Source organism: Lissotriton vulgaris, chromosome 9 (genome assembly GCF_964263255.1).
Source record: "Lissotriton vulgaris chromosome 9, aLisVul1.2, whole genome shotgun sequence".
In the NCBI taxonomy this organism is placed as follows: Eukaryota; Metazoa; Chordata; class Amphibia; order Caudata; family Salamandridae; genus Lissotriton; species Lissotriton vulgaris.
Window position 1 is genome coordinate 1133333038 of NC_141697.1, and position 23949 is coordinate 1133356986.

Consider the following 23949-nt stretch of genomic DNA (forward strand, 5'->3'; position numbering starts at 1 on the left):
TCGGCAGTGTTGTTTGGGATATACAAATTATCATTGTTTAACAAATACTAGGACCGGCTGGTCCAGTATTCAAATATATACAAGTCATTGACCGACTTATATTTCTTCTTCCCAACCTTTTAGTTTCTCTCATTGATTATTTGCAATATTTGTTGTTTGTGATAAAATTTGCTTTATCATTTTTGTAATAATTGTTTTGTCTAATGTTTGATGCAAGAACATTTTCTAATCTGTGATAATGGTTTCTAATGTGTAAATAATGTTTGCCTTTAATGTTTGTAGAAAGTTTATTTAGTCTTGTAAATATTTAAATTTAATGTCTTTCTTCTGCTATGAATTTCTTTGAAAATACAAAAAATAGAAAATGACTGACACAAAATAAATGCTGTCTAGGGAAGCGACAATAAATTGGTTTCTTACCCTTCACCAAAAAACGTATTGAGTAATTGTGGTTTGGGCACTGTGTGTGGTCTACTATTGATATAGGGTCTAGCCTTCACCACGTAAAGGACCTAACCCCTTTTGTTCCCGAACAACTAAGGGTGGCACAAGATCTGGGCAACACTTCTGCCCTTATTCTGCTGGATTTGAGTGCGGCCTTCAACACGGTCTCCCACAGGATCCTGCTTAAACGTCTTGGGGAGATCGGAGTCGGGGGCGGCGCCCTGGATTGGTTCGCGTCATTTCTATCTGACCGATCCTTCCAGGTGCATGCTGCTCCGTACTCGTCCAGCCGACACCCTCTCAGCTGTGGGGTCCCTCAGGGCTCTGCTCGCAGCCCCACGTTGTTCAATGTGTTCGTCAGACCCCTGGCTATACTAGCTAGAGAATGGGATATCAAATTAACCTCTTATGCTGACGACACTCAGCTTCTTCACCTTCTCTAATAACGTTGAGGCTGACCAAGCTAAATTTAGTGAAGATCTTGTGGCCATTGCCAACTGGCTATCTGATAACTGCCTACAACTTAATGCTTCCAAATCAGAGGTACTCATAGTTGGTCGGAACCCACAGAAGTGGGACGAGAACTGGTGGCCCCCCACAATGGGCCAGTCCCCGACCCCTAAGCAAGAAGTAAAAAATCTAGGAGTCTTGTTGGACAATGACCTGGCTTTGGATGCCCACGCAAAAAAAGTGGCAGGTACTTGCTATGGGCGCCTTCGCGCCCTCAGACCCATCCTAGGTTTTTTCGAATCTCCTATCCGGCAGATAATAGTCCAGTCCATGGCCTCTCACATCTGGACTATTGCAACGTTCTCTTCCTGGGCTCCAATCAGACTGTCATTAAAAAACTTCAGCGGGCTCAGAACGCTGCAGCCCGCACTCTGCTCACCCTGCCAAAACATTGCTCCACTTCACAGGCTCTTCTTCGGTTGTACTGACTCCCTGTGAAACAGAGAATCCTATTTAAGACCCTATGCGTAGCTCACAAAATTTTACATGGACAGGGTTCTCATATCATGAAGGGACTCTGCACCTTCTATACCCCGACGCGCGATCTTCGCTCTGCAGATCGCCACCTGGCCTGTACTACGAGGATACGTAGGAGCAGAGCGGGAGGTCGCTCATTTAAACACCAGGCTCCACTAATTTGGAACTCTATCCCTCTACAGGCACGATCCACTATGCATCACCAGTGTTTTCGCAAGCTAATTAAAACTTGGCTATTTTCGTCAGTCTAACCTGCAGTGTTGTGGAGGCCGGTATTAAACTCCCTCCCCACACGTAGCCTCGATGCCGCTCTGTCATGCACGTCTGGAAAGCGATGGGACGCCCCGTTGCTGAGTAGCCATCCGCTATACAAGACAATTTAACATAACATAACAATCTGAGAGAAGTCTTAGCCCTTGCCATTAAATCCGTCCTTTTCTAGGATTGCATTTTATTTGGCCAGATGTTCAATACATTCCTAGTAACAAAAAACTGTATACAACCTTAAAAGTTGAAACTTGGGTATAGTGGCTAAATATTTCCTAGGTTTGGTAATAAAGGCAACATTTTAAAATTCAAACTGTATTGTCTGAGCTCTCATGTAAATTATTTTAGAAAATATGAATTTTGGTAATTTAGGCTTAGTAATGGGAACCTACAACACATTAGAAAAACTCAAAAGAAACAACTAGGAACATTTAAAATGTAAGAAAAACAGAAGGGACTAGAAAATATTATTACTAGCATATTATAACTTGCACAGCTACCCCGAAGGTTTTCCTGGTGCAAGGCAGACGCCGATCAAATGACCCAAAGCAATGACTTAGAATAGGCACGTCTTCCAATTTTTGTGAAAGGTGAGAAATGACTTTACATTTCGGAGAGCATCCGGCAAAGAATTTCACAATTTTCTACCTAAGACAGTCAAAGGAACCGCCTTTCAACCGGGTTAAACGAAACCTTGGTACGATGAACAAAGCTTGATTAGAGGATCTCAATGACCGAGTGGACTGATAAGGAACTAGCAGTTCCTGGATGTACCGTGGTGACAGGCCAAATTTGGTCTTGAACATATAACACAGTGCTTTAAATTCAATAAGTTAGCAAACCTTAAGCCAGTGCAGTACCTGGAGCAAGTGGGAGACTTAAGCATTTGGGTAAGCGAAAGTGCAAACTAGCAGCCACATTTTTAACAATTTACAAGTGATGGACAGAGGTCTTGTCCACACCCAGGTATAACACATTGCCCTGATCCAATCTGGATAGGACTAGAGCCTGAAATATAGTCCATTGAACCGCTAGGATAATTAACCAAAGAATCTTTTTCATACATTTAAAGCGTTCAAAACAGGTGGCAGTTACCTTAGCCACCTGCAGCTTCTTGGAGAGCTTTTCATCAATAAGAAAACTCAGTTTTTTTCACTTTAGTAGATGAAGTAGGTGGAGTCCCTCAGGATTCTGGCCAATGACTTGGGACACAGGGAAGAGTTATTACCCAGAACCATGACCTCATTACGTTTCAGTGAATTTTTGTTCTTCCATGATGACATTGTCATCATGCCCAGGTGCAACAAGGGTGGATCATGGCTCGGTGCCAAAGAAAGAGAAAAGATGATCTGAGTATCATCAGCATATGAAAAAAGGGTAAGTCCGCCGCTCTCTATTGAGTCCGTCAAAGGGCCGACATAGATGTTAAATAGTAAGCGGCTCAGACTATAACGTTGTGGAACTCCAGAAGTCAAAGCCTGTGATTTACATCTTAAGTTGGCTGAAGGGACCTGAAAGCTACTGTCATTTAGAAAGGAGGCAAGCCACCCCAAAGCTGAACTTTCAATGCCTAATGACTCCAGTCTGTTAACCAGGATAGAGTGGGACACTGTATCGAATGCCGCATTCAAATCCAACAGAATGAGCGCAGCCGTATCTCCCTCATCCAGATATTGTCTTAGACGTTCCATCAAACCAGGAAGGGCGGACTCACAGCCCTGAAGCCTGACCTTGAAGGGGATAGTGTGCATCCACAAATGCAGTGAGCTGGGTGCTGACCTGTTTTTCCAGAACTTTAAAAAAACTGGTAGCACAGAGATAGGTCGAAAATTTGAGAAACAAGAAGGATCCAAATTGGCTTTTTTCAAATGAGGGAGGACCAAAGGGTATTTCCGTCTGCGGCATGAACCCCACCATCAGCGATACATTATGGTGCTCCAAGATCAAAGTTACGATTGTCATATCCTACAATCTAAGCTTATCTGGTGGAAGAGGGTCCAAAGCAAAGCCTAATTTAATAGAGCGGCAAGAAAGGATGCCAAATTATTAGACTCCAGTAAAGATACAACTGTGGCATCCTAATTAAGGTTGACAACTATCTGCAGAAGCCAACTGTGAGTGAATATTTTTCACTTAGAGCGTGAAAACCAAAGCGTATTCATCACATTGGCAATGTGAGAGAGGGCGTAGCGAGATGTTACTAGCATCCAATAAATCTTTCACCACTATAAAAAGTATCATCTGGCAATACAGGGCTTGAGTTATTTTCCCTATGTAGTACATAGCACAGGCAGACTTGCAGGAGATATTATCTTTTAATGATTCTCTGTATTCATCTGCAGCATATGACTTCCACCAGCATCCCAAGGGGCAGGAGGATGCATTCTGCCCATGCATTTTGTGGTCATTAGAAGAGTGATATCAATAGCCTCAACCAACCAATGATGAGTCAAAGATTAATCTGAGTCGATCTGTTGTGAAAGTGTAGGCTTAGTACTGAGTAGCTGCTCATTTAATGCTGTGTAGTTAAGGTAGGACCAGTTTCTGACCTTAGCTTTCTGAAAAGGCACTGCTGTCGGAGGATGAGAAAGAATTCTAATCTTAAACAGCACTGCAAAGTGGTCTGACCAACAGAGCTGAAGCAGAGTTCCTATCAACAAATCCTTGATGTTAGAAAAAATAGGGTCCAAAAGATGCCCTGCAAAATTAGTAGGTGATGAATTTAGTAGTGTTAAATTAAGAATGTCAATACCAAAAAACCCTGTTCTTTCTTTTGTTTTTTTTTTGTATTGATGGTCTGTGAGTGGAGGGAAAACCTGGTTCTCTTTCCTTCTTGGCTCCTTTTTGGAAAAGTAAAATTAAGAATGCCCAAATCCTCGATCCTTGAAAAAGGACATATTACGGTTACTGTTCAAGTCCTCAAGATTGAGATTAAAATCTCCAAGTAAAATTAGCAGCACACAAAATGTAAGGGGCCAATAAGTCCGGTAGAGAAGTTCCACATCCCAGAATATCCAGGGGGACGACAGATCGGTGCCCCAGAAAGTGTAGATTTAGTAGTGAGGGAAAGTGTGAATGTCAGAGCTGCGCAGTTGGAAATCTGAAGTTGGTCAATTTTGCATTTATAATCATTTAAAAAAATAATGGCAATTCCCCCACCCATTTTATCTTGTCTATTCTAACTAAATCAAAATGAGCTGTCAGGGCCGCAGTAATATCCTGCAGAGAACCTGCATGTAACCAGGTCTCAGTGAGAAACAATGCTTCAGGGTTATGATCGCAAAGGAAATTAAATAGTTGTTGCTGATGTTTGGGAAGCGAACGAAAATTCAGGATAAAAAAGAAAAAGGTTTGAGAGGAGAAGCACCCAGCAGAAAGCCTCCCATTGTGGAGGCCATCAAGTCCCTCATTAGATGATTGTTTAGAAAGTGGCTGCTGAGCCACATAAGTATCCCTCAGGTTAGTGAGAGTAGAGCGCACCATGGAACACTGGTCTTGAGCTAAACGCTACTCCGGGTAATCACACATTTAGCAAGTAAGCAAGTTCTCCTCCTTTGTAAATCTGTTAAATCTGTAGTAAAATGAAAAGGTTACTGGAAGGATAACCAAAGAGAGACATATTCCCAAGAATGCTCTCATGAATACAGTAACTGCAAAAGCATAGAATGGGCATTAAATCCCGAACAGAGGCAGGAGGCCACCAACCACGAAGAGCCCAAAATAATACTCTTCATTCCGGACTACAGATCCAAAGGTCGCGAAGATATTTTAAATCGAAGGAATATCTTACGAGTGTTGAACTCTATTACATCTTTAGCTACGCTAACTACTCAAGACTTGGAGGCTGTCAAATTCATCACTCTCAAACATCTATCTGAGCAGGAAATAACAAAAACAATCTGGAACTCTGGAGAATCGGTGAAAAAAATCTTAAGAGAGGAAAAGCAATTAAAAGCATGGGGGATTCGAATCAAACCATTCTTCAACCCAGGCTACCCAGCTCCACTACGACGCAATCTACAAGAAAATGCTAATTTGAATTTGAGCAAACACCGTCCAGATATTCCCACAAAATCAATGGTGAGAGGAGCACGAGGATGCTCAATTGAACGAAAGGTTGGTGCACCCCCTCTGCAAATAACTAACGGTCTTCCAACCCAAAAACAAGAATGGGACTGGATTGCAAAAACAATTAACTTCAGACAGTGCAGCCAATGACAATCTGCAGAACGAATTGGTACCCCCTTAAATACAAATCGGTCGCTTAAATTGTGTTCTTGGAACATAAACGGTCTAAGAGCAAAAATCACCAACAAGGATCTATTGCTATATTTTCAGCAGTATGACTTAATACTGTTACAAGAAACCTGGTCAGCAGAACCGCTCCATCTTCAGGGATTTAAAACATACCACCTCCCAGCAAGGAGAACCTCAAAATTTGGTCATGAGAAAGGTGGTTTAACGATATACACCTCGATACAAACAATTAACCACGTAAAAGAACTGCTAAATAAAAATATTTCAGGAACTGAAAACGGGATCACCGCAGTCCAGCTGGAAATCTCAATACCGGGTTCCAATAGGCAAGAAGTTATCCTGGTTAATACCTATCTGCACCCAAAGGGAAAACATAAGTGGGCCACTGCCCTGGTGACAGAATTGAACAAACTAATAACGGTAGTGGACAACCCGAACCTTATTGTCTCAGGAGACTTTAATATGTTCCTTTCAAAATCATCAGGGAAGAACTATCCAATAGAAGATTATTTGCATGTCAGGGGGATTCCGCCTCTGGAAGTGTGCCCCTGGGGCAAACAAACTAATCTATCAAAAAGCTTAACAGAAGATCTAACCAATTTGGGTCTGATCTCGGCAAATGGGCGAACACCGGGGGATCGTCCCCAAGCAGCAACCTTCCACAACTCGGTTACATCATCGGCGATCGACTACACTTCTTGTCTTTTTCACTGTTCGCATTAGTACAAGATTTTAAAATCGGAATATCTGACTGCAGTGACCACCTCCCGCAAGAACTGTCACTGAGGGCACAAGGGACAGCGCTAACACTTTTAGCAAATGGCCCAAAGCTGACGATCTCAGCAAAATGCAACAGAATTAAGTGCAACACTAGCGACCCAGTACGATTAATGCAAGAAGCAAAGATGTGCTGGGAAAGTGCTGCTGAGCTGAACGATAGCAAAATACTCGCCTGGGAGTCCTTCTTGAAATCCTTTGGCCTAAAGAACACTAAGCAAAATGTCGCTAAAGAAAACCGGGTATGGACAAGCCAAAAAAAAACATCGTCTAGCCCGACAAGCAACCCAAAAAATTACTCTCAATCCTCTCTAATGCCTAATCTAAGGGCAGCAAAAACAGCTATCAACAGAACACTTCGCGAGCTGCGGAAAGCTGGGAGCGACAATGACTTACCATCTAAATTGAGATCACTAAAGTGTAAAAAGAATAAAATCCTGTGGCGAATCAAACGAGAAGCCACGGAAAAACCTTGCTCAAAACTTCTCTACGATTCAAAAAAATAACAACAGTGCAAGATTTTGGAAATCTGTTAACAAAATAGATAATCCGAATGCCCCTGGAGTGAACTCCCACATCACAGAGGTATCCTGGGTGAACTATCTGTTCCAACACTTTAATGATGAAGTACCAAGCATGGGCCACCGAAACCCGGAACTCTGTAAGCCGACCGCGATGGCCCTTAAGCCCCTAGCTGCTGACACCGACTTCCCAAGTTCGATTGAACAACTGAAGGGACGAATTGTGAAAGGACGGAAAGAGGGAGCCCCAGGTCCAAATGGAATCCCTCCCATTGTCTATAAACAAGACCCAACCTATTGGGCGGAACAACTCCTCCCGCTCTTTGTAGAAATCTGGAAGGTTGAACAATTTCCGTCCTCTTGGAGGGGTTCAATAATAGCTCCAATCTATAAAAAAGGCAACAAGAATGAGGCTAAGAACTACAGACTCATAGCTCTTATAAATATAGATGCAAAATACTTTTCAGGGCTGCTCTTGGAAGAACTAACCTCCTGGGCGTCAAACAAAAAAATTAATCCCCATAAACCAGACTGGATTCCAAAAAAATCTAGGGACCTCGACAAACATCCTAGCCCTCTCCTTGCTGATAGATGCTGCCATTAAACACAAAAAAAATTATATGCATGCTACATCGACTTCTCAGCAGCTTTTGATAGCATTGATAGAGGGAAATTGTGGTCAAAACTTTCAAAGTGGGAGGTGGACAACAAATTGCTCAACTTATTGATCTTACTACATCCAGATACTTGGATCCAAATAAAACTGGGGGCCGGCAATTGTTTATCCTAAGAGATTCTGACCACAAAAGGGCTGAAACAGGGATGCGTCCTTGCACCGACCCTGTTCAACCTTTTTGTGTCTGACCTTTCTAAAGATCTGGACAACTGCAACCATCACTCCCCAAAGCTAGGGGGGCTTACACTGTTGAACTTATTATATGCAGACGATCTGATACTAATCAGCCACACCCCAGTAGGCCTGCAACATCTTATTAATACAACAAGCACATTCTCGGATAAAAATGGCCTGACCATAAACATGGAAAAATCGAAGGTGATGGTTTTTAATCAAAAATCAAAAAAGCAAACATTTCAATGGTCTCTGCACAACCTCAAAATGGAAACAGTTAAGGAATACAAATATCTGGGGACAATGTTTTATTCCAACGGCTCATTCCAGCGACACGCAACAACAATAAAAAACAGAGGGATTTCATTGGCCATAGCTTTAAAAAATATCAAGAACAAAATATCGGGCCCAAACTTAATCCCCTTGCTGGACATATTTCGCGCAAAATTACTACCATCAATAGCATATGGCAGTGAATGTATGAGAGGGAGAGATGAGGACACTCTAGACAATGTGGTCAGTAAAACACTCTGAATACTCTTCTCACTCCCCCCCTACACCTCCCCAGCACAGTTAAGGCTGGAGTTTGGTTTACAGAAGCAGCAAATAGCACATAAAGGCGCATAGGCTAAATGCTGGCACAAAATAAAGAATGCTGAACCAGACTCCTTTGAACGCCCACCTTTGGAAAGAGCAGGAGACAAATAAGGGATCCCCGCAATGGTGTACCTTCAAGCAGCTATAAAATCCCTTGCATTGGAAGACCTTTGGCACTCGAGCTGTTCACACAAGTGCTTCAAGCGCCATGTCAACAAGTCAGTAAAAATTCTTTCCATGGAAGAAGACAAAGCCGCACTAACCAGGAGATCACATGGGTGGTTCGTGATCCAATGCTACACTAGCGCCCTACCTTAGCCATACCTCAACACCAGCTTCTCAATGAAGGTGAAGGAAGATTTCCTGCGGCTGAGGATGGGGGTAATTCCGTCAAAAGTGCGTCTTCCCCCATGGAAACGCCAATTGCAGGCTTTGCGAATATCCAAAGGAGGACCTTCTGCACGTGTTATGTAGCTGCAAAGCTCTAGACAGTGCTCGAAGGGGCAAATTAACACAGCTCTGGAATCAAAAAGGTGTGCGAACTCGCAGACAAGCCTTGCTGATTAGCTTCAAGGGAGAAGATATTCAATTAGCCTGCAGCCTAGTGCGCTTCATGAAAACAGTTAACACAATCCAAAACCCAGAGGCCAGCGATTGAACTTGACTCAATAAGACTCGCTTTTGCATCTTAAGAAACTCTCTTTGGATTAACAAAGACTCAGTAAACCTCGAAATGCTTTTTTTCTTTTTACAAACACAATGTATTGCATCAGTTTGCACGGATCTTTCGTCCACATCTTTTACCCTCTTTTTTTACTGTTTTTAACTGTTTTTGTAAAACTCTTGATTATGTATCCACTCCAATGTTTTTTTAAAAGAGTCATTGCAAAGATTTTCATTAATCATACAATAAAGTTATTATTATTACTGGAAGGATAAGATCTTCGTAGTTTAACCATTTTTGTGGATATTCAATTCTAGAGTTATACATATGTAAATTAAGCAGAAGTTCTTGGACTTATACCCTAGTTGTAAACAAGTTCCTAGTTTGGCTTGTTAGTTAAATTTTGGGATGGTTTAACTAGTAGCAAAAAGAATCTGTTCTGAGAAAAGGGAAGAAATAAGTTGAGGGCCACAGCGAATTCTTACAGGAATAGTCCTCTTTGATGAAGTACAGTGTCATCCTTGGCATGGTTTCCCCTAACTTTTTGCCCTCAGACCTCCTATATTGCGGATTCGGCACACTTTACAACTGCTAACGAGTGATAAAGTGGTTGTGCTCTTTCCCTAAAATGTCGTAACTTTGGCGTATCCATAATTTACTTATAAGTCCCTAGTAATGTGCACTACCTGTGCCTGAAAATTAAATCCTAGTAGTGGGCCGGCAGCACTGATTGTGCCACCACTAAAGTAGCCCTTTAAACGTGTTTTATGACTGCCATGTCAGAGACTGTATCTGTTGTTTTTAAACTGCCACGTCGACTTGGCAAGGTAAACCTCTTGCCTGGCCCAAAACTTTCTTTTTAATTAATACAAGTCACCCGAAGGGGAGGCCTTGAACAGCCCAGAGGGCATGGCACAATGAATTTAAAAAGCAGGGCATGTATTTTTAATTGTTACATGTCCTGGAAGTGATAACTGTCTCTCCCATAGGATACCATTGAAGTTGCCTTTTTACATTTTGTAAGAGTAATTTCCAAATGGGAAGAGATGACCCCTTCAGGTTTGGTGTCTCTGGAATCCCAAATTAAAATCTTAACTTATGGTGGTCGGATTTTAAATTGCAATTCTGGAAATGCCACATTTGTAATTTTGTTGCTTTAGCAATTTGGTGCCTGCTGCCTGTCTCTGGTCACATATCAGGGGTGGGTAACAGCTGGCTGTTGTATTCTCCTAGACAGCGTCTCACAATGGGAGCTTAGGTGTGACTTGATGGGCCATCCTGGCAAAATGGGAGTGAGGAGCTGGACCTAGTCGGACCCAGCCTGAATGGGCTGTCTCCTGTCCCCACACAAGTGTCTGCATACCCCCCTGTAGTTAGTCTGGAGCCAGGGCAGAACATCTGTGCACTTCAAAGACTTGTCTTGGAAGTCTTCCCACTTCTAGGGCACCCCTTTGTATAAGTACTGGACCTCAGACACCACCACTTCAGTACAGTGCTTGTGGATACTGCCAGGAAGGATTGCTGTGCTTCTGAAAAGGACTGCCACTCTGCTGGACTCCTGCTTTGCTGTGCTGACATGCTGCGTGGTGCCCTCTTGCCTGGGTGTGAAGGAGAGGACCTGCATCACATGAACCCAAAACCGAAAGGGACTCCAAAGGCTAGTTGACTGGCCTTCTGCTCTGAAGTCTCCGGGGCAAAAGACTTCCAACCACCCTGCTTCTGCACCTGGACTCTACCATCTGTGAGTCTGCATTGCCAAGTAGTGCCACTCCAGTCCATGAAGACGCATGGTGATGTTTGGTATGAACACACAACTTAATGGGTCGCAACGTTGACGATACCTATAGGTGTTCCGTATCAGTGTCTTGCATACTTCACATCCAAGAAATTAGGATACATATGTGTTTCTAACAGACACCCAACTGAGTCATTTGTGTATTTTATGTTAAAATGTTTTTCATGTTTGGTACACATTGTCAAATATTTACTTTTGTTATTGTATATCTAACATGACAGTCTTGTGTGTTTTCTTGATATGTCATTATCTGTGTTGCTCCACGATATATGATTGATAATATACCGTGCTCAATCTCGTTTGTGTGTCAGTTAGAGTTTCTGCCTAGTAACCATCTGTGTTGTACTATTTAATTGGCAATTCCTAGTCCATCAGAAGATAAATAAGGCTTGGTAAAAAGAAATATTGCACTTCTCTACAGAACCAATTGTTGCACACCACTAAGGTGTTTTCTGCAGCAGAACTAACGCATCCTCTGTCGAAGTGACACATTGTCACTGCTGCACTAACCAGAACTGATGCATCGCCTCTGCTACGCAGATCAGAGCCAGCACATTGCCTCTGCTGTGTGGATCGGCACCAAAGCATCGCTAATGCTGCGTGGCTCGGACCAGATGTGTTGCCTTCGGAACTACCACATCATGTTCCTCTTCCCAGTGTCATGGTCCTGGCATTCCTGTTGACCGCAGCCTCGATAACGAATCTCCATATCGCAGCTACCCTCTCATCGGAACCGCTGCAACCCCGCTGCTGAGTGGATCAACATTGCCTCGACTGCACCACGCATCTTCAACACATCCAAGATTAAGGTCATTTTGCTCAGCAGGCCTAACTGGGTCCCTGGAGTCGGCCTGCACTCTATAGCGGTTGGCCTGAACTTTTGACTTTGTCGTGGTCTCGTGTGATCAGATATCTTTTTGCCTTTAGGTGCTTTTTTGACTTTGAAATTCAATATCTCAAGTTCTACTTATTAAATTGTTGTAATGTTGGTCCTCTTTTGTTTATTACAATGTATCCTATTGTTTTAAACTAGTGTTGGATCATTTTGTGTGGTGTTTTCACTGTTTCACTGTTTGAAGTGTTGCACAAAAACTTTACACATTATCTTCAAGTTATGCCTGACAACTGTGCCAAGCTACCAGAGGGTAAACATAGGTTAATTTGGGGATTGCTGATGCCTTACCATGACTAGGATTGTGGTTACTGCTTGACCAGGCGCTCACCATGGTCAACCAGGAACCCTATTTCTAACATACGGCCTATCAGTTTTACAGGTTATAATGCAACTGCCATTGGTGTCATCGTCCTGCATCCTATGGGTACAGGAACTCAAGTCCTCACTGAGGTTCCAGGTACACGAGCTCACAGTATTACAAGCTTCATTGTGATTTTCTGACTTTCTGGTTCATGTTGTCCTCAGTTGCAACCTGCGTTGTCTGCCCTAATGGGTAGTTTATGTATTACAGCTGTTCATGGTACATCCTAAACTGCAAAGCAAGGTCAGATATTTTCCAACATGGTGAAATTGCTACCTAGTGCGTATAGTGTACATTCTTATTCCATTGTGGTGCCAACATTTCCAAAGCAGATTGGGTCAACAACCTTTCCATACTAATTGTCAGTCCAAGCAGTTTCTTTCTGCCTCACAACTTTATTAAGTGACCGGGTTAAAGCAAGCTCATCTGTGTTTGGTTCTGGACAATTTTGTTTATTGCGTACCTTTTATTCTCTTATTACTTTTTATCTTCCTGCTACACTTGGAAGACTCTTCAGTAATTCTTCAAATTAAGTGTCATCAGCATAAGAGATGACCTTCACCCCTAGTTGTCCAATGATTGGAGCTAAAGGGGCTAAATAAACATTAAAGAGAGTTGGGCTCAAAGCTGAGCCCTGCGGGAATCCACATACTAAGGGGCTGGAAGAGGACACGTGTGGTCGTAAGAACACTTTTTGGGACCTTCCCTCCAAGAAGGAGCGGAACCAGCTCAAGGTAGTCCCGCCACTCCCAAAAGCGCAAGTCTTTCTAGGAGGATCTGGTGTGACACAGTATTGAATCCTGCGGACACGTCCAGCAGCACCAACATCGCACAGCTACCCTGGTCCACTGTTTCCATTATAGTTTCTGCCACTTCCAGCAAGGCCGTTTCAGTGCTATAACCTGACCTAAAGCCAGACTCGGAGTCATGCAAAAGATTGTGGGACTCTAAGAATTCGGCCAGTTGTTTTTTAACTTCCTTCTCAAGTATCTAAGCCGGTGCAGAGAGAAGTGAAATAGGTCTAAAATTCTTTAGGTCTGCCGGGTCTGCATCTTCTTTCTTCAGAATTGGTTGCACAAAAGCTGTTTTCCACCTTGTAGGAAAGACGCCTTCTTTCAGAGAAGAATTCCAGATAAAATTAAGGATGGGGTTCAACCAGAAAGCAAGAAGTTTATAAAACCTAGGAGGACAGGGATCAGCCAGTGAGCCGGACTTAAGTTTATGAAGTTCCATCATAGAGGCTTCTAGGCTAAAAGGCCGAAATTCTGTTTTTTTCAGGGAAAAAATCTGACTAACTCTTCACATAGACTAACTTAAGGGGTAATCGTGCTCTTTAAGACTTGTGGCTTCATAAATCCCTGCACAATCTTAAACTTCTCTTTAAGAGTTGTCTGAGGCTTTTATTTGATCTGCAAAAAATTCCTTCAGGGTATTGCGTTTTATCCTGTGGAATCTTTTTAATGCTATTCTATATGTGTTCTTAGCCTCTAGGTCATACTTTTTCCGCCAAAGACGCTCAAGTCGCTTGCATAAGCTTTTCTCCTGGCGGATTTCTAGCGAAAACCATAAAGCTGATGTTTTTTTTCTAGCCGGTTTCAAGGTTTTGACGGGGGCTACTTCATCAAGGGCTGAGATAATCCAGTCATCAAAGGCAGACACGTCTTGATTGGGATCTCCTATAAGTAATGGGAGCGTTTCCTGTAATTCTGTGCCCATACGCTCAGATGTATCCCTCCACCAATTTCTTCTCTCTTCAGCCTCCATACTGGACTGATTAGTGCCGACCGAACTATAGAGGGTGAAGGGAACTAAGTGATGATCCGTCCAGGTCATCGGTAACGGATCAAGCACTTTCATGATGTGGACGTTGGAGAAAATCAAATTCAACGTGAGGCAGGCTACGTGGGTAGGTGCAGTCACCGTTTGTGCCAGGTTTAGCCCGTTGAGAATGTCAGCCAGTTGGAGGGCCAATGGGCAGTTATCCTTAACCATATGGACATTGAAGTCCCAGAGAACTAGGAAATTAGAGTATTTTAAGGATAAGTCTGCAATCATATCAAACCGCACCGGCCAACAGGCCCGCATAAGAGGAGGTGGGAGAGATTCCAATACAAACGGACATTGCCTCTATAGGACCTGCCAACTCAATTTATTTTGACAAGATGTCCCAATCCTTTCTAAGAATTACTGCCAGTCCATCCCCGCCTGTTACATAAACAATTTTTAAAACCACAACCTTTTCCTATATGGGCGTATCTGCACAATGAGGAAGTTGTTTTAATACGGGATAATAACTGATGAAGTACACACTTTAAACTGACTTTCTCAGACTAAACACTTTAAATATATAAATAATCTTTGGGAAGATAAATATTTTGTGATCAACTCTAGCTTTAGAACCTTGGTTCTTAGAACTCGTGGTTATTTGAACTCTGTCATCTTCAGACAATTCATGAAAATATGCTGTACTGACGGCTGTCTGGTTTACTATAGTAGTTAAGACACACTACTACCTTGCATGCAGGAGCAGTATTGCGTTTTCCCAATTGTCATTAAGCTACCATGTTCTACAAATGAGTTTGCTTTAATAAAATACTGTACACTAATATTGTTATAGGGTCTATGTAATAATTAGACTATAGAAATTGTAACCCTTCTTAAACTAATTTCAGGAAACCATTCCTTTAGGTCCAAATTAATCTTTCCCAATATTACTAAAAAGAAACTGTCCCCTTATGAATAGCAAATTTTACAATTTATTAAAGAGCAGAAGTTAATCTTATGTACTTATGCCAGTATTTGTATGCCCAAGCGGGAGACCACAGGAGATAGATTTCAGTATGAAATCTGCTTCCTTTAATGCCAATACAGATATTTTACACAAACAGGAAAGAAGGTGTTCCAAAATAAATTACCCCTGACCTCACTCAGTTGGCCCTAGCAGATCAAGGGCATGTGCTAATATGTTCTTAAAATAATGAGGGAACCAGCAGGAGGGCACTGTGGAGGTTTATGCCCTTTAAAACAATATTTCTAAGCAGATGCGTTGCATGACCATGAATCCATAAAAGGCAGACTAGCTCTACATGCCAAATTAAAGGGAAAATGAATTATGTAACAGCCTGAATGACTCGGTGCTAGCTCAAATGTCCTCTTTAAGACTTCCATAAAGTCTCCTCGTTCCCATCATCATTGCTGCCTCCGTGCGCCTTTTTGTTTTTTGAAGACAATTCAGTTGAAGGTACAACTGAATTGTTTGCTCAAGGTCATGAAAAACAGGGAGAGAAGATTAATCTTTATGTATTGATGAAGAATCCTAAAGTCTGAGAATCAAAATTAAAGGTAAATACTGTTTCCTCACCTGTCATGGGATTTTATCTGGTATCCATAAGCCATAGAGACACAAGCTAAAGAATACCCCATTTGACAGATGGGATCCAAATTCATTAGCAGAAAAATAAGATCTAATCTAGTCTGGTGTGTGCAATTTGTAAACATATTTTGAACTTCTTGATAAATTGAAAATCCAGATGCTAGAAGGCTAACCATGCTAGTCTGTCCATGAATTATTCCTCCTTCCCCACCAGAAGGACACCTATAAAAAAACATCTGGCATGGTGACCCAAAAGGACAAGTGAGGTGGTAAACACCTCAGCAAAAAAACAGAGAAGTAAGTGGCACTTACCACAAAATTTCACGCCAACCATAGTAGTCCTCAAAAGAAATTGAGAAGAGCCAAAAAATACACTGAAATTGCAGGGCTTCAAACAAAATTATCCTCAAACACAGTAGTGTTTGATGATCTTCTTAGAAAGTTGCTTAAAATTGCCAGCCTCTCTGACCATGATGAGAAGGCTGTCAGCCTCTGGGATTCTTAACCCCTTCGATGCTGGTGACGGAACCATTCCGTCATCAGTCACGGTTGAGCTGTGCTGATGACGGAATGGTTCCGTCATGACCACACCCTGTTCTGGAATGTCCAGCACCGGGGAAGAATCTGCGCCGCACGGAAGCAGTTACAAGTGCAGTGTCGGCACTGAATGAGTTCAGCTTGTTAGAAGCCACATTGTCTTTAGTTTTTCCTTCTTAAAAAAGATGCAAAATAATGTTATGTCATCCCAATGTGCAGTGGGATTAATTTGGCTACTCTATAAAAAATAGAGCAGATAAATGTTGCCTTCCATAGACCTATTCCATTTTACATCACGTTTCTTTTAAGGAAAATGTTTTGTGATCCCTCCCATACACAGTTTGTCTACTGTTAGTGGATATCAGGGAGAATATCATGATGCTGAAGCGGGTGTCAACACCCCCCCCCCCAAACCCACCCCCCCAGAGAGCTCGAATTTTGTCCTAGCTACGGCATCAGTAAATCATTTATTCCTAGATTTTTCTCTTCATTCTTGGATTGACCGTTTTGCTTCTCAGATGGTGACAGAGAATTGCTAGTTGTTGTGTGCAATAAACACAGGACTGAATTTGCTAGTCAGGCCTGGCCTTGGGTAATCGCAGAGTTTTTGGCTGGGTCTTGCCTCTACGTAGTGGGGCAAAGCTCACCCTCTTCTTTCTTTACAGCTAAGACCCAGCTATGGCTTTATTCATTAGCTTGGAGCTGTCAGTTGGGCCATGGAAGGATAATTACTTGCCATATGACTGTTGCACACCACTAGACTAAAGGGATTTTGATTAGAATTAACACACCATGGCTAGTGGCTTCCCCAGGTCTGTCTATTTGTATACAGCTTGACATCTTAGAAGAGGAAGCATGAAGGAGGTCGACCACCCAGGTGCCTGTCAGAAGAGTGTCTGCATGCTCAGACAGTAGCGCTGCTGCCAGTGTTGCTGGTATCTGAAGCCTATAGAGGGAGGAGGGAACACTCAAACCAGCAGCATGGACACACGTGGCTAGCAGTGTGATGTCACTACCCACTTGCATCAATTTATTACAAGGGAGTAATAATGCAGCTTACTTATTACTAGTGTATTCGGACTTCAGACTAAACCTGTAATTGTAAAATAAATATGTGATAGGACAAGTACGATCGTCCACCTACATATATTGACAACATATGTACAGTTTAGAAACATGGGCAGCCCTTATGGGGGTAACTGTAAGTAACTGTGGGCTTTTTTTTTAATTACTAGGACTTATTGCTTGTCCAATGTCTGTTGGAGTCCCCTCACATCTTTTCATGGTTCCTTATTGTGATCCCACTAGAGAGGAAGTTTCCATTGAATTTGGTATCTTTTCTGTAGCCCCAAGGAATTATCTCCTTATCCCTAGAGTCGGACTGGCCCGTAGGGCAATCGAGCAGTGCCCTATGAGCTGGCTGGAAAGTCAGTGTGTTGGGTGGATTTTTGGCTGTTGGTGGGCCTGTTTAGGATGTGGTGGGCCTGTTTTTACTGTTGATTTCCCAGATATCAAAACAAACCTATCCGGCATCAAATTGAAATTACTGCAGTCTCCCATACTTTGCAAAACACTTGTACAGCATGTCTTTACAAGTTTTAAAGTGCCCCAATTTGCAAACGTAAGACTTTTTTAGCCATGCCCTGGGCCTATTTTCTGTCCCAGTCAGACTCTGCTTATCCCCTCTACCTAACTAAATCCCACTCTTTGGAATTACACCCTCCACCTTTGGACAGCAAGATATGGTGGCCATGTTCTTTCTAGCGGGGTCATTCATGAAAAAAGGCATGGTAGCTGCCAAAGGTTGCCTCATCTGTACGCCAAGTGCTGCTTTACACACTAAACACTGTAACATTCTGCACTGTGCCACAACTGCAAACATCTTCTAGCAGCGTCACTCATCACTTTGTGCAAGCTACTACACTTAAGCTGTTGCACGGACTAGTAAAACATTGCAACCACCTTATCTGTGCTCATCCCTTTAGCATATGTGCAGCCTTTGAGCATACTACCAGTGTTGTGCGGCAAAGTAGGCAAAAAATAATTGCACTTTGTTCTCCAGAGGTTCCTGGCGTGGCTGTGTGGCAGCATCAGGAGGGGTATCCATCTCAGCCACAAAAGTCACCTAAACCTGCATTACAGAGTCTTGGGATGGACTTGAGCTGCACTGCATAGACATGTACATCTGCTTCTCAGCCTCACCTTAGTATTCCCTACTGACCCGGTTAAAAGTTGTACTACTACCCAACTTTGTTTTATAAACTTGTATCACAAACTGTTCAGACCAATACAACTCTACATCAAGTACAATACAGAAAGGTGTTTTTAAATGAATAAACTATAGAGCGTTATTTTTTATTAAGTCGTTTTTACTGAGCAAAAATAAAGTGAGGAACCATTATAATAACAGGTATAACATTTCAATACAACAATGCATGCAATCAAAGGTATTATAAGACACAATTAAAAAAATGCAATAAGAAAAGATTATTTTTATATAAAGGAGCGAGAAGAGAATGAAGCAGCAGAAGAAAGGAATAAGGGGTAGGGTAGGAAGACAACATGAGAAAGAATAGTAATGAAAATAGAGAAAAGATAGAGTAATTAATTAAGATAACGGTAAGCGCAAAGAAAAATATGTAGTGATAAGGCAACCAATATAAATCTGATTTCGCTTTGTCATATGGATAAGGAAGAAACAGTAGATATTTTATGTTCATCACAAATGAAGTTTCACCATGTTAATTCAGATAACCTGGAAGCATCTTTTCAGCAGGAGAGTATAACTTTAAAGGCAAGTGGAATAAAAAGATCCTGTAATAAAGGTTTAAGGGAAAGGGGTTCCAAATCTGGTGACATAGATCCTTGAAAACCATTCTGTATTGCTAACGGTATGGTACATTGGAATATGTTTTGGCATTTAGACCACATAGCTTTCCAACAGTTAGATACCTGAGAGCAAATAGCAAATGAGTTAAAGTAACATGGGAGGTGGAACACAACCAACCTAGGGGGAAAGCAGGCAAATCAAATTTTGAAATGCATTTTTCTGTGATAACTATTATACAACAAAATAAAGATTGTGTAATATGAGCAGCTTTGGGTGAGTTATCATTAACTTATGTATATTGCTTAATCAGCTGGATCTTCCAACAGAATATTGTGTTTTAAAAATCTCACCATAAAAACACTGCATCCAGAAAATCATTTACGACAATACCACGGAGGTAAGGATAGATATGTAAAAGCATAAATATATTTAAGAAAACATAGAAACTCAATTAAAAAAGCACTACTGTTTAGAAACCATAAAACCAGGGAATTTCACCATTTATTTGTAATTGACATAACTATAACCTGCACTTCCATAGATTTCAGATGTCATCAGTGATCTGAAATGTGAGGTCATAAGCAGTGCATCACAGCAGTGCAAGTTATACTTTTATCAGTTGCGCTTAGCTGACGAATTTTCCTGGTTTTATTGTTTTTAAATGGTCGTGGTTTTTTTGCGAAGTTCTACTGTTTTTACCGTAAGGTAATATCTTCTTCAATACATTTGTGGCCAACACCTCACCTTGTATGGCCTTCAGGGTGTAGGTTGTTTACTCCCACTGCACCACAACTGTGCCAAAAAATGTGTTGTTCTTTTAGCCTATTAGGGGAGCCGTTGAGTCCTGTAATGGTGGGCGCAACATTTTTCTTCATTTTACGGCCACCTATCACATTGCTCGGAGCCACTGGCCAAATCATTCAACCTGCTCCATTTTGCCAAAAGTTCCTGCACCCACAAATATGTCTACATTTTGAATCGTAATTTTTCCAAAAGAAAATTGCACCAAATGACGAAAAACACACTCTGAATAAAAATCTAGCTTTCTGATGAAGTTAGTGTAATTCCTGTATCATCGTCAAACTTTTCCTTTGGAAAATGCAAGCGTAAAAAGTGTTTTGGGACCCTCCTTTTTTTGGGGGGGGAGTGGAGGGGTGGTCTCTCTGCACCCGCTTGTCAGATCAACTCAAAACATTCCTGGAAGGAGCTGAGGTGGCTGAACTATTTTTCGGAAAGCTTCTTGAAAATGTTTTAAATGGTGCTAAATTTATTAGCGAAACAAAGAACGCTCTTGCTATTGAAACTTTGACTCGCCTATACCGAGACAGTGGAAACCGTCACTATGTGATATGTACATAAGTACCGATTTACTATTCTTAAAGCGCTGCGAGGCCTCCGGGTAGTTACGCGCTATAGAAGTGCAATTTTTCATTTCATTTCATTTCATTTAACTCCACATATATTTACCTTAACAGTGTATATACTTTCAAGATATGGAATTAAGGATAGTCAATCTGTACCTACTAGTATACACTTACTCTACCATTATTGCAGTAGTTGATTTTCTGCCTATGGTATTTTTGTATGCGGATATTCCGATATCCACTAGGGCTCTGGCAGCTGGATCTTCATTGTAAGCATTTTCGATAGATGAAATAAACATTCTCAAATTAGGATTGAAAATCTACTATCGAATTCAACTTTTTTTAAACTTATTTATTCTTTTTTGTAGGTCACTTCAGGAGCAGCATTGGGACAGAAGTATATTGCCTCAACGCCTTGTCCCTTGTCCGCAGCATTAGCGGCCACTGTTGCAGCACCCAATCCAGGCACAGCCTTGCCTGCTTCAGTGCCCCCTTACAGGATGCCTCACTGTCAATATGGAGGCTTTCCAACTGCAAAGTTTGGTGTACAGTGGTCTGGCACAATAGCACAACCTGGGAGTGCAGGCGGTCAGACTAGTGCACCCTTGCCAGCTTTCAGCAAATCGGACTTGAAGAAGTGTCCGGTGCCATTGCAGCACTCAGTCATCAGCCCTGCTTTTGGCCAACCTGGCACGAACATAAACATCACATAGCTTTTTCGCCTTTGAAGAGGGACAACTTGACATTTTCTTAGTGTTCGAGCCAATAATTGCCATACACTATGCCATGGAGGGTATGGTTCCAATGCAGTCCCCTAGTTTAGGCCTGACACTGCTCACAGCCATACACTACATCAAGCAATCACTGTGAAATTATTTCACACCAGGAATAGGTTGTTTGCAATGGCAATATTTGCTTCTTTTCCATCGCTGAAGACACTTTATTATACGTCGATCCACTGTTTTACACTTGCAATGTTCTAATTAATGTACTTGAATTGACGATTTCGAAAATATTAGCCGTGCAGAAGTACAGTGCCTTGACTTTGATTTCCAGCCTCAGCTGGAAAAATGTAAAAATGTTTGAAAGGTGAATTTTATTTTATGATCTGCTGACTATCTATTTTTATTTGCGACAAAAAGATACAAAGGTTTACTGTTTAAAGTATTTGTCTTGCACTGCTCGATTTTCTAATGTAAATGCTTTTATTTTAACTAATGACATGTGTACAGATATTGGCAGATGAACAAATTAATTTTGTTGAGTTTTTGAACAACAGTTTGGGCATACTCAAGACTACAAACACATAGCTTTAAAATGAGAGCATTTACAAATGAAGCAAATTTTATTCTTTTATGTAATATTTTGTTTTGTAAAATGTTGTGGATATCTATTTTCTTTACCGCACTGGGTTGTCACTTGCCCCCTCCTAGTATCATTTCCATAGCTAACTCACAGCCAAATGTTCACAATTTTGTTTTAGTAAAAGGTGTTGAAGGTCATTCAACTTTTAAGTTGTGATTTTCTCGAATATCGGAGAGTAAGTGGTCTTACAATCTGAAAATGTTTTTAGGATAACTTCTGTTGCAGCTGCACCCATTCATCTGTTTTTGTCATTGTTTACCTGAGAGCTTTAGTTTTTAAGAGCATTTTTCACTTTATCAGTATTAGCACACCACGCAAATGCATGCGTATTGTTTTGAGCTCCATTCCTATGTACAATTGTACAGTTGTTTATGATAGCGTTACAGATAATTTTACATTTACTTTTCCTTTTAAGTTCAATAATTATCACCAGGCACGATTTGTAAAGGGACATAGACTGGCACTGTATGTTGGCACTCCTGTTTGCATACCCTTTTCACAGTTTCACTCTTCTATGGTTTATTTCACTAGAATGTGTTTCTTTTTTTTTTTTTGCAACAGTTAATTGTCAAAAAGGCTCCAGCTCTGATTTGCATACTAACGGTTTGATCGAAAAAGGGGACATTGTGAGCACAAGTACAAATGAAGGCACATTACTCAGACTTCACCTGCCATATGTTTGCAGAATTTGCAAAAAGGCGGGCAGGTCTTGTGCTGCCAAGCTGTGAATTGTATAGTTACAGTGTAGTCTTTTAAGCAGTCTGATGGTCATTTTTTGTTTTGTTTTGTTGTACCCTTGAATATTGTTGTTCCATCAATTCATGTAGAATTGAATTTTGTAGACATTTACGCAGTCTCTTCTGCCAATTCATGGTACTTGTGGTAAGAGATTTCTGTTCTCTCTCTCGTGCATCTTTGTTTTTTAGATTCGGGTCTGTATGCTTCACAAGCAAAGATGGAAAACATGCTCCCACCTCAATGACTCCTGCTTGCATTACATCTTGCCTTCAGAGACGCTTTTGCCTGTTAATGTACCCGTCCCTTGGATACTGACCACGTCAGTGGCACTAAATCCCCAGGAGATTGTATATTAAAGAAGAAAAATAAAACATTTTGTGCTCGAACAGTTGAAAACAACTTATTTTTCTCTCGCGTGTCAACCACTACGTAGAACTTCACGCTAATAATTGGTAAACCTCTCTGTCTAAATGATGTGTTTCAATTGACAACTTTACAAATAGAACATTTTTGAGCAAACTCTTTTGACTGCAGATTGTGTTTTAGGCCACAATGTATTGATGGCAATCGAGTCTTTGAGCATCATGCAGTGGTAATGAATTATACAGAAACGGATTAGTCGAAACCAGAGCAAATCAAGTAGGGGACCCATAGTCCTTTGGTACTATTATGTTGGATTGAAAACTTATTTGTTTATCCTGTCTGCACCTAAAAAGCGTAACAGCTTGAGAATTGGGTAACATTTTAGGAAGTGTTACATTTGTTTACTCCAAACCTGTTACTGTAATTCAGAAATCATATTTAAAGATGTTCCGCAGTACAGTTTCCTTATGAATACAGGCACACTGTAATGATGAACAAGTTAGTTACATTTGGTAACAGCTTTTGCATTAGAGACTGTATCTAACTGCAGAATCCCCACCTTAACCCCAGGTGTCAGACTGGATCTGTAAAATCTTGAGCAGTACATCTTTGCACCGTCATGTGGTGTCAATAAGCTCAGCGTTTGCAGTGGCATCGGTGTGCCCTTATAAGCATCACTCCAGTGTGCTGACATCAGTTTCTTTTGTGACTATTCCTGTAACAAAAAGCAGAGCCATGTAAAAACAATATTTATACCAGTGTGCAGTATCTAATGGGATCTTCAGGGTGAAGACCTCAGTTCAGAGTAGGAGGATGGACGGGTCGATGAGGAATCTGCAGTTAGAATCTATACAAGAAAAGGCATTATCAAAGGTAATTGTAAAGATTTGCATACTTTTGGTCTTGATGTTCAGGAGAAGCTTATTAGTTAACAGGTTAAAATCGCAGCATCCCCAGCTGAGCA

The 23949-nt window shown here is 41.4% G+C and overlaps 1 protein-coding gene across 1 annotated transcript in view; it reads left to right on the top strand.

Annotated features, from left to right (window-relative positions):
* WNK2 (WNK lysine deficient protein kinase 2) overlaps nt 1-23014 on the top strand; it is a 621829-nt gene extending 598815 nt beyond the window's left edge. The window contains exon 26 of the mRNA XM_086939164.1: nt 20888-23014. Within this exon, the coding sequence (XP_086795290.1) occupies nt 20888-21232 (345 nt within the window). The 3' untranslated portion in view covers nt 21233-23014. The remainder of the gene's footprint in view (nt 1-20887) is intronic.
* Nucleotides 23015-23949: the final 935 nt, after the last annotated feature.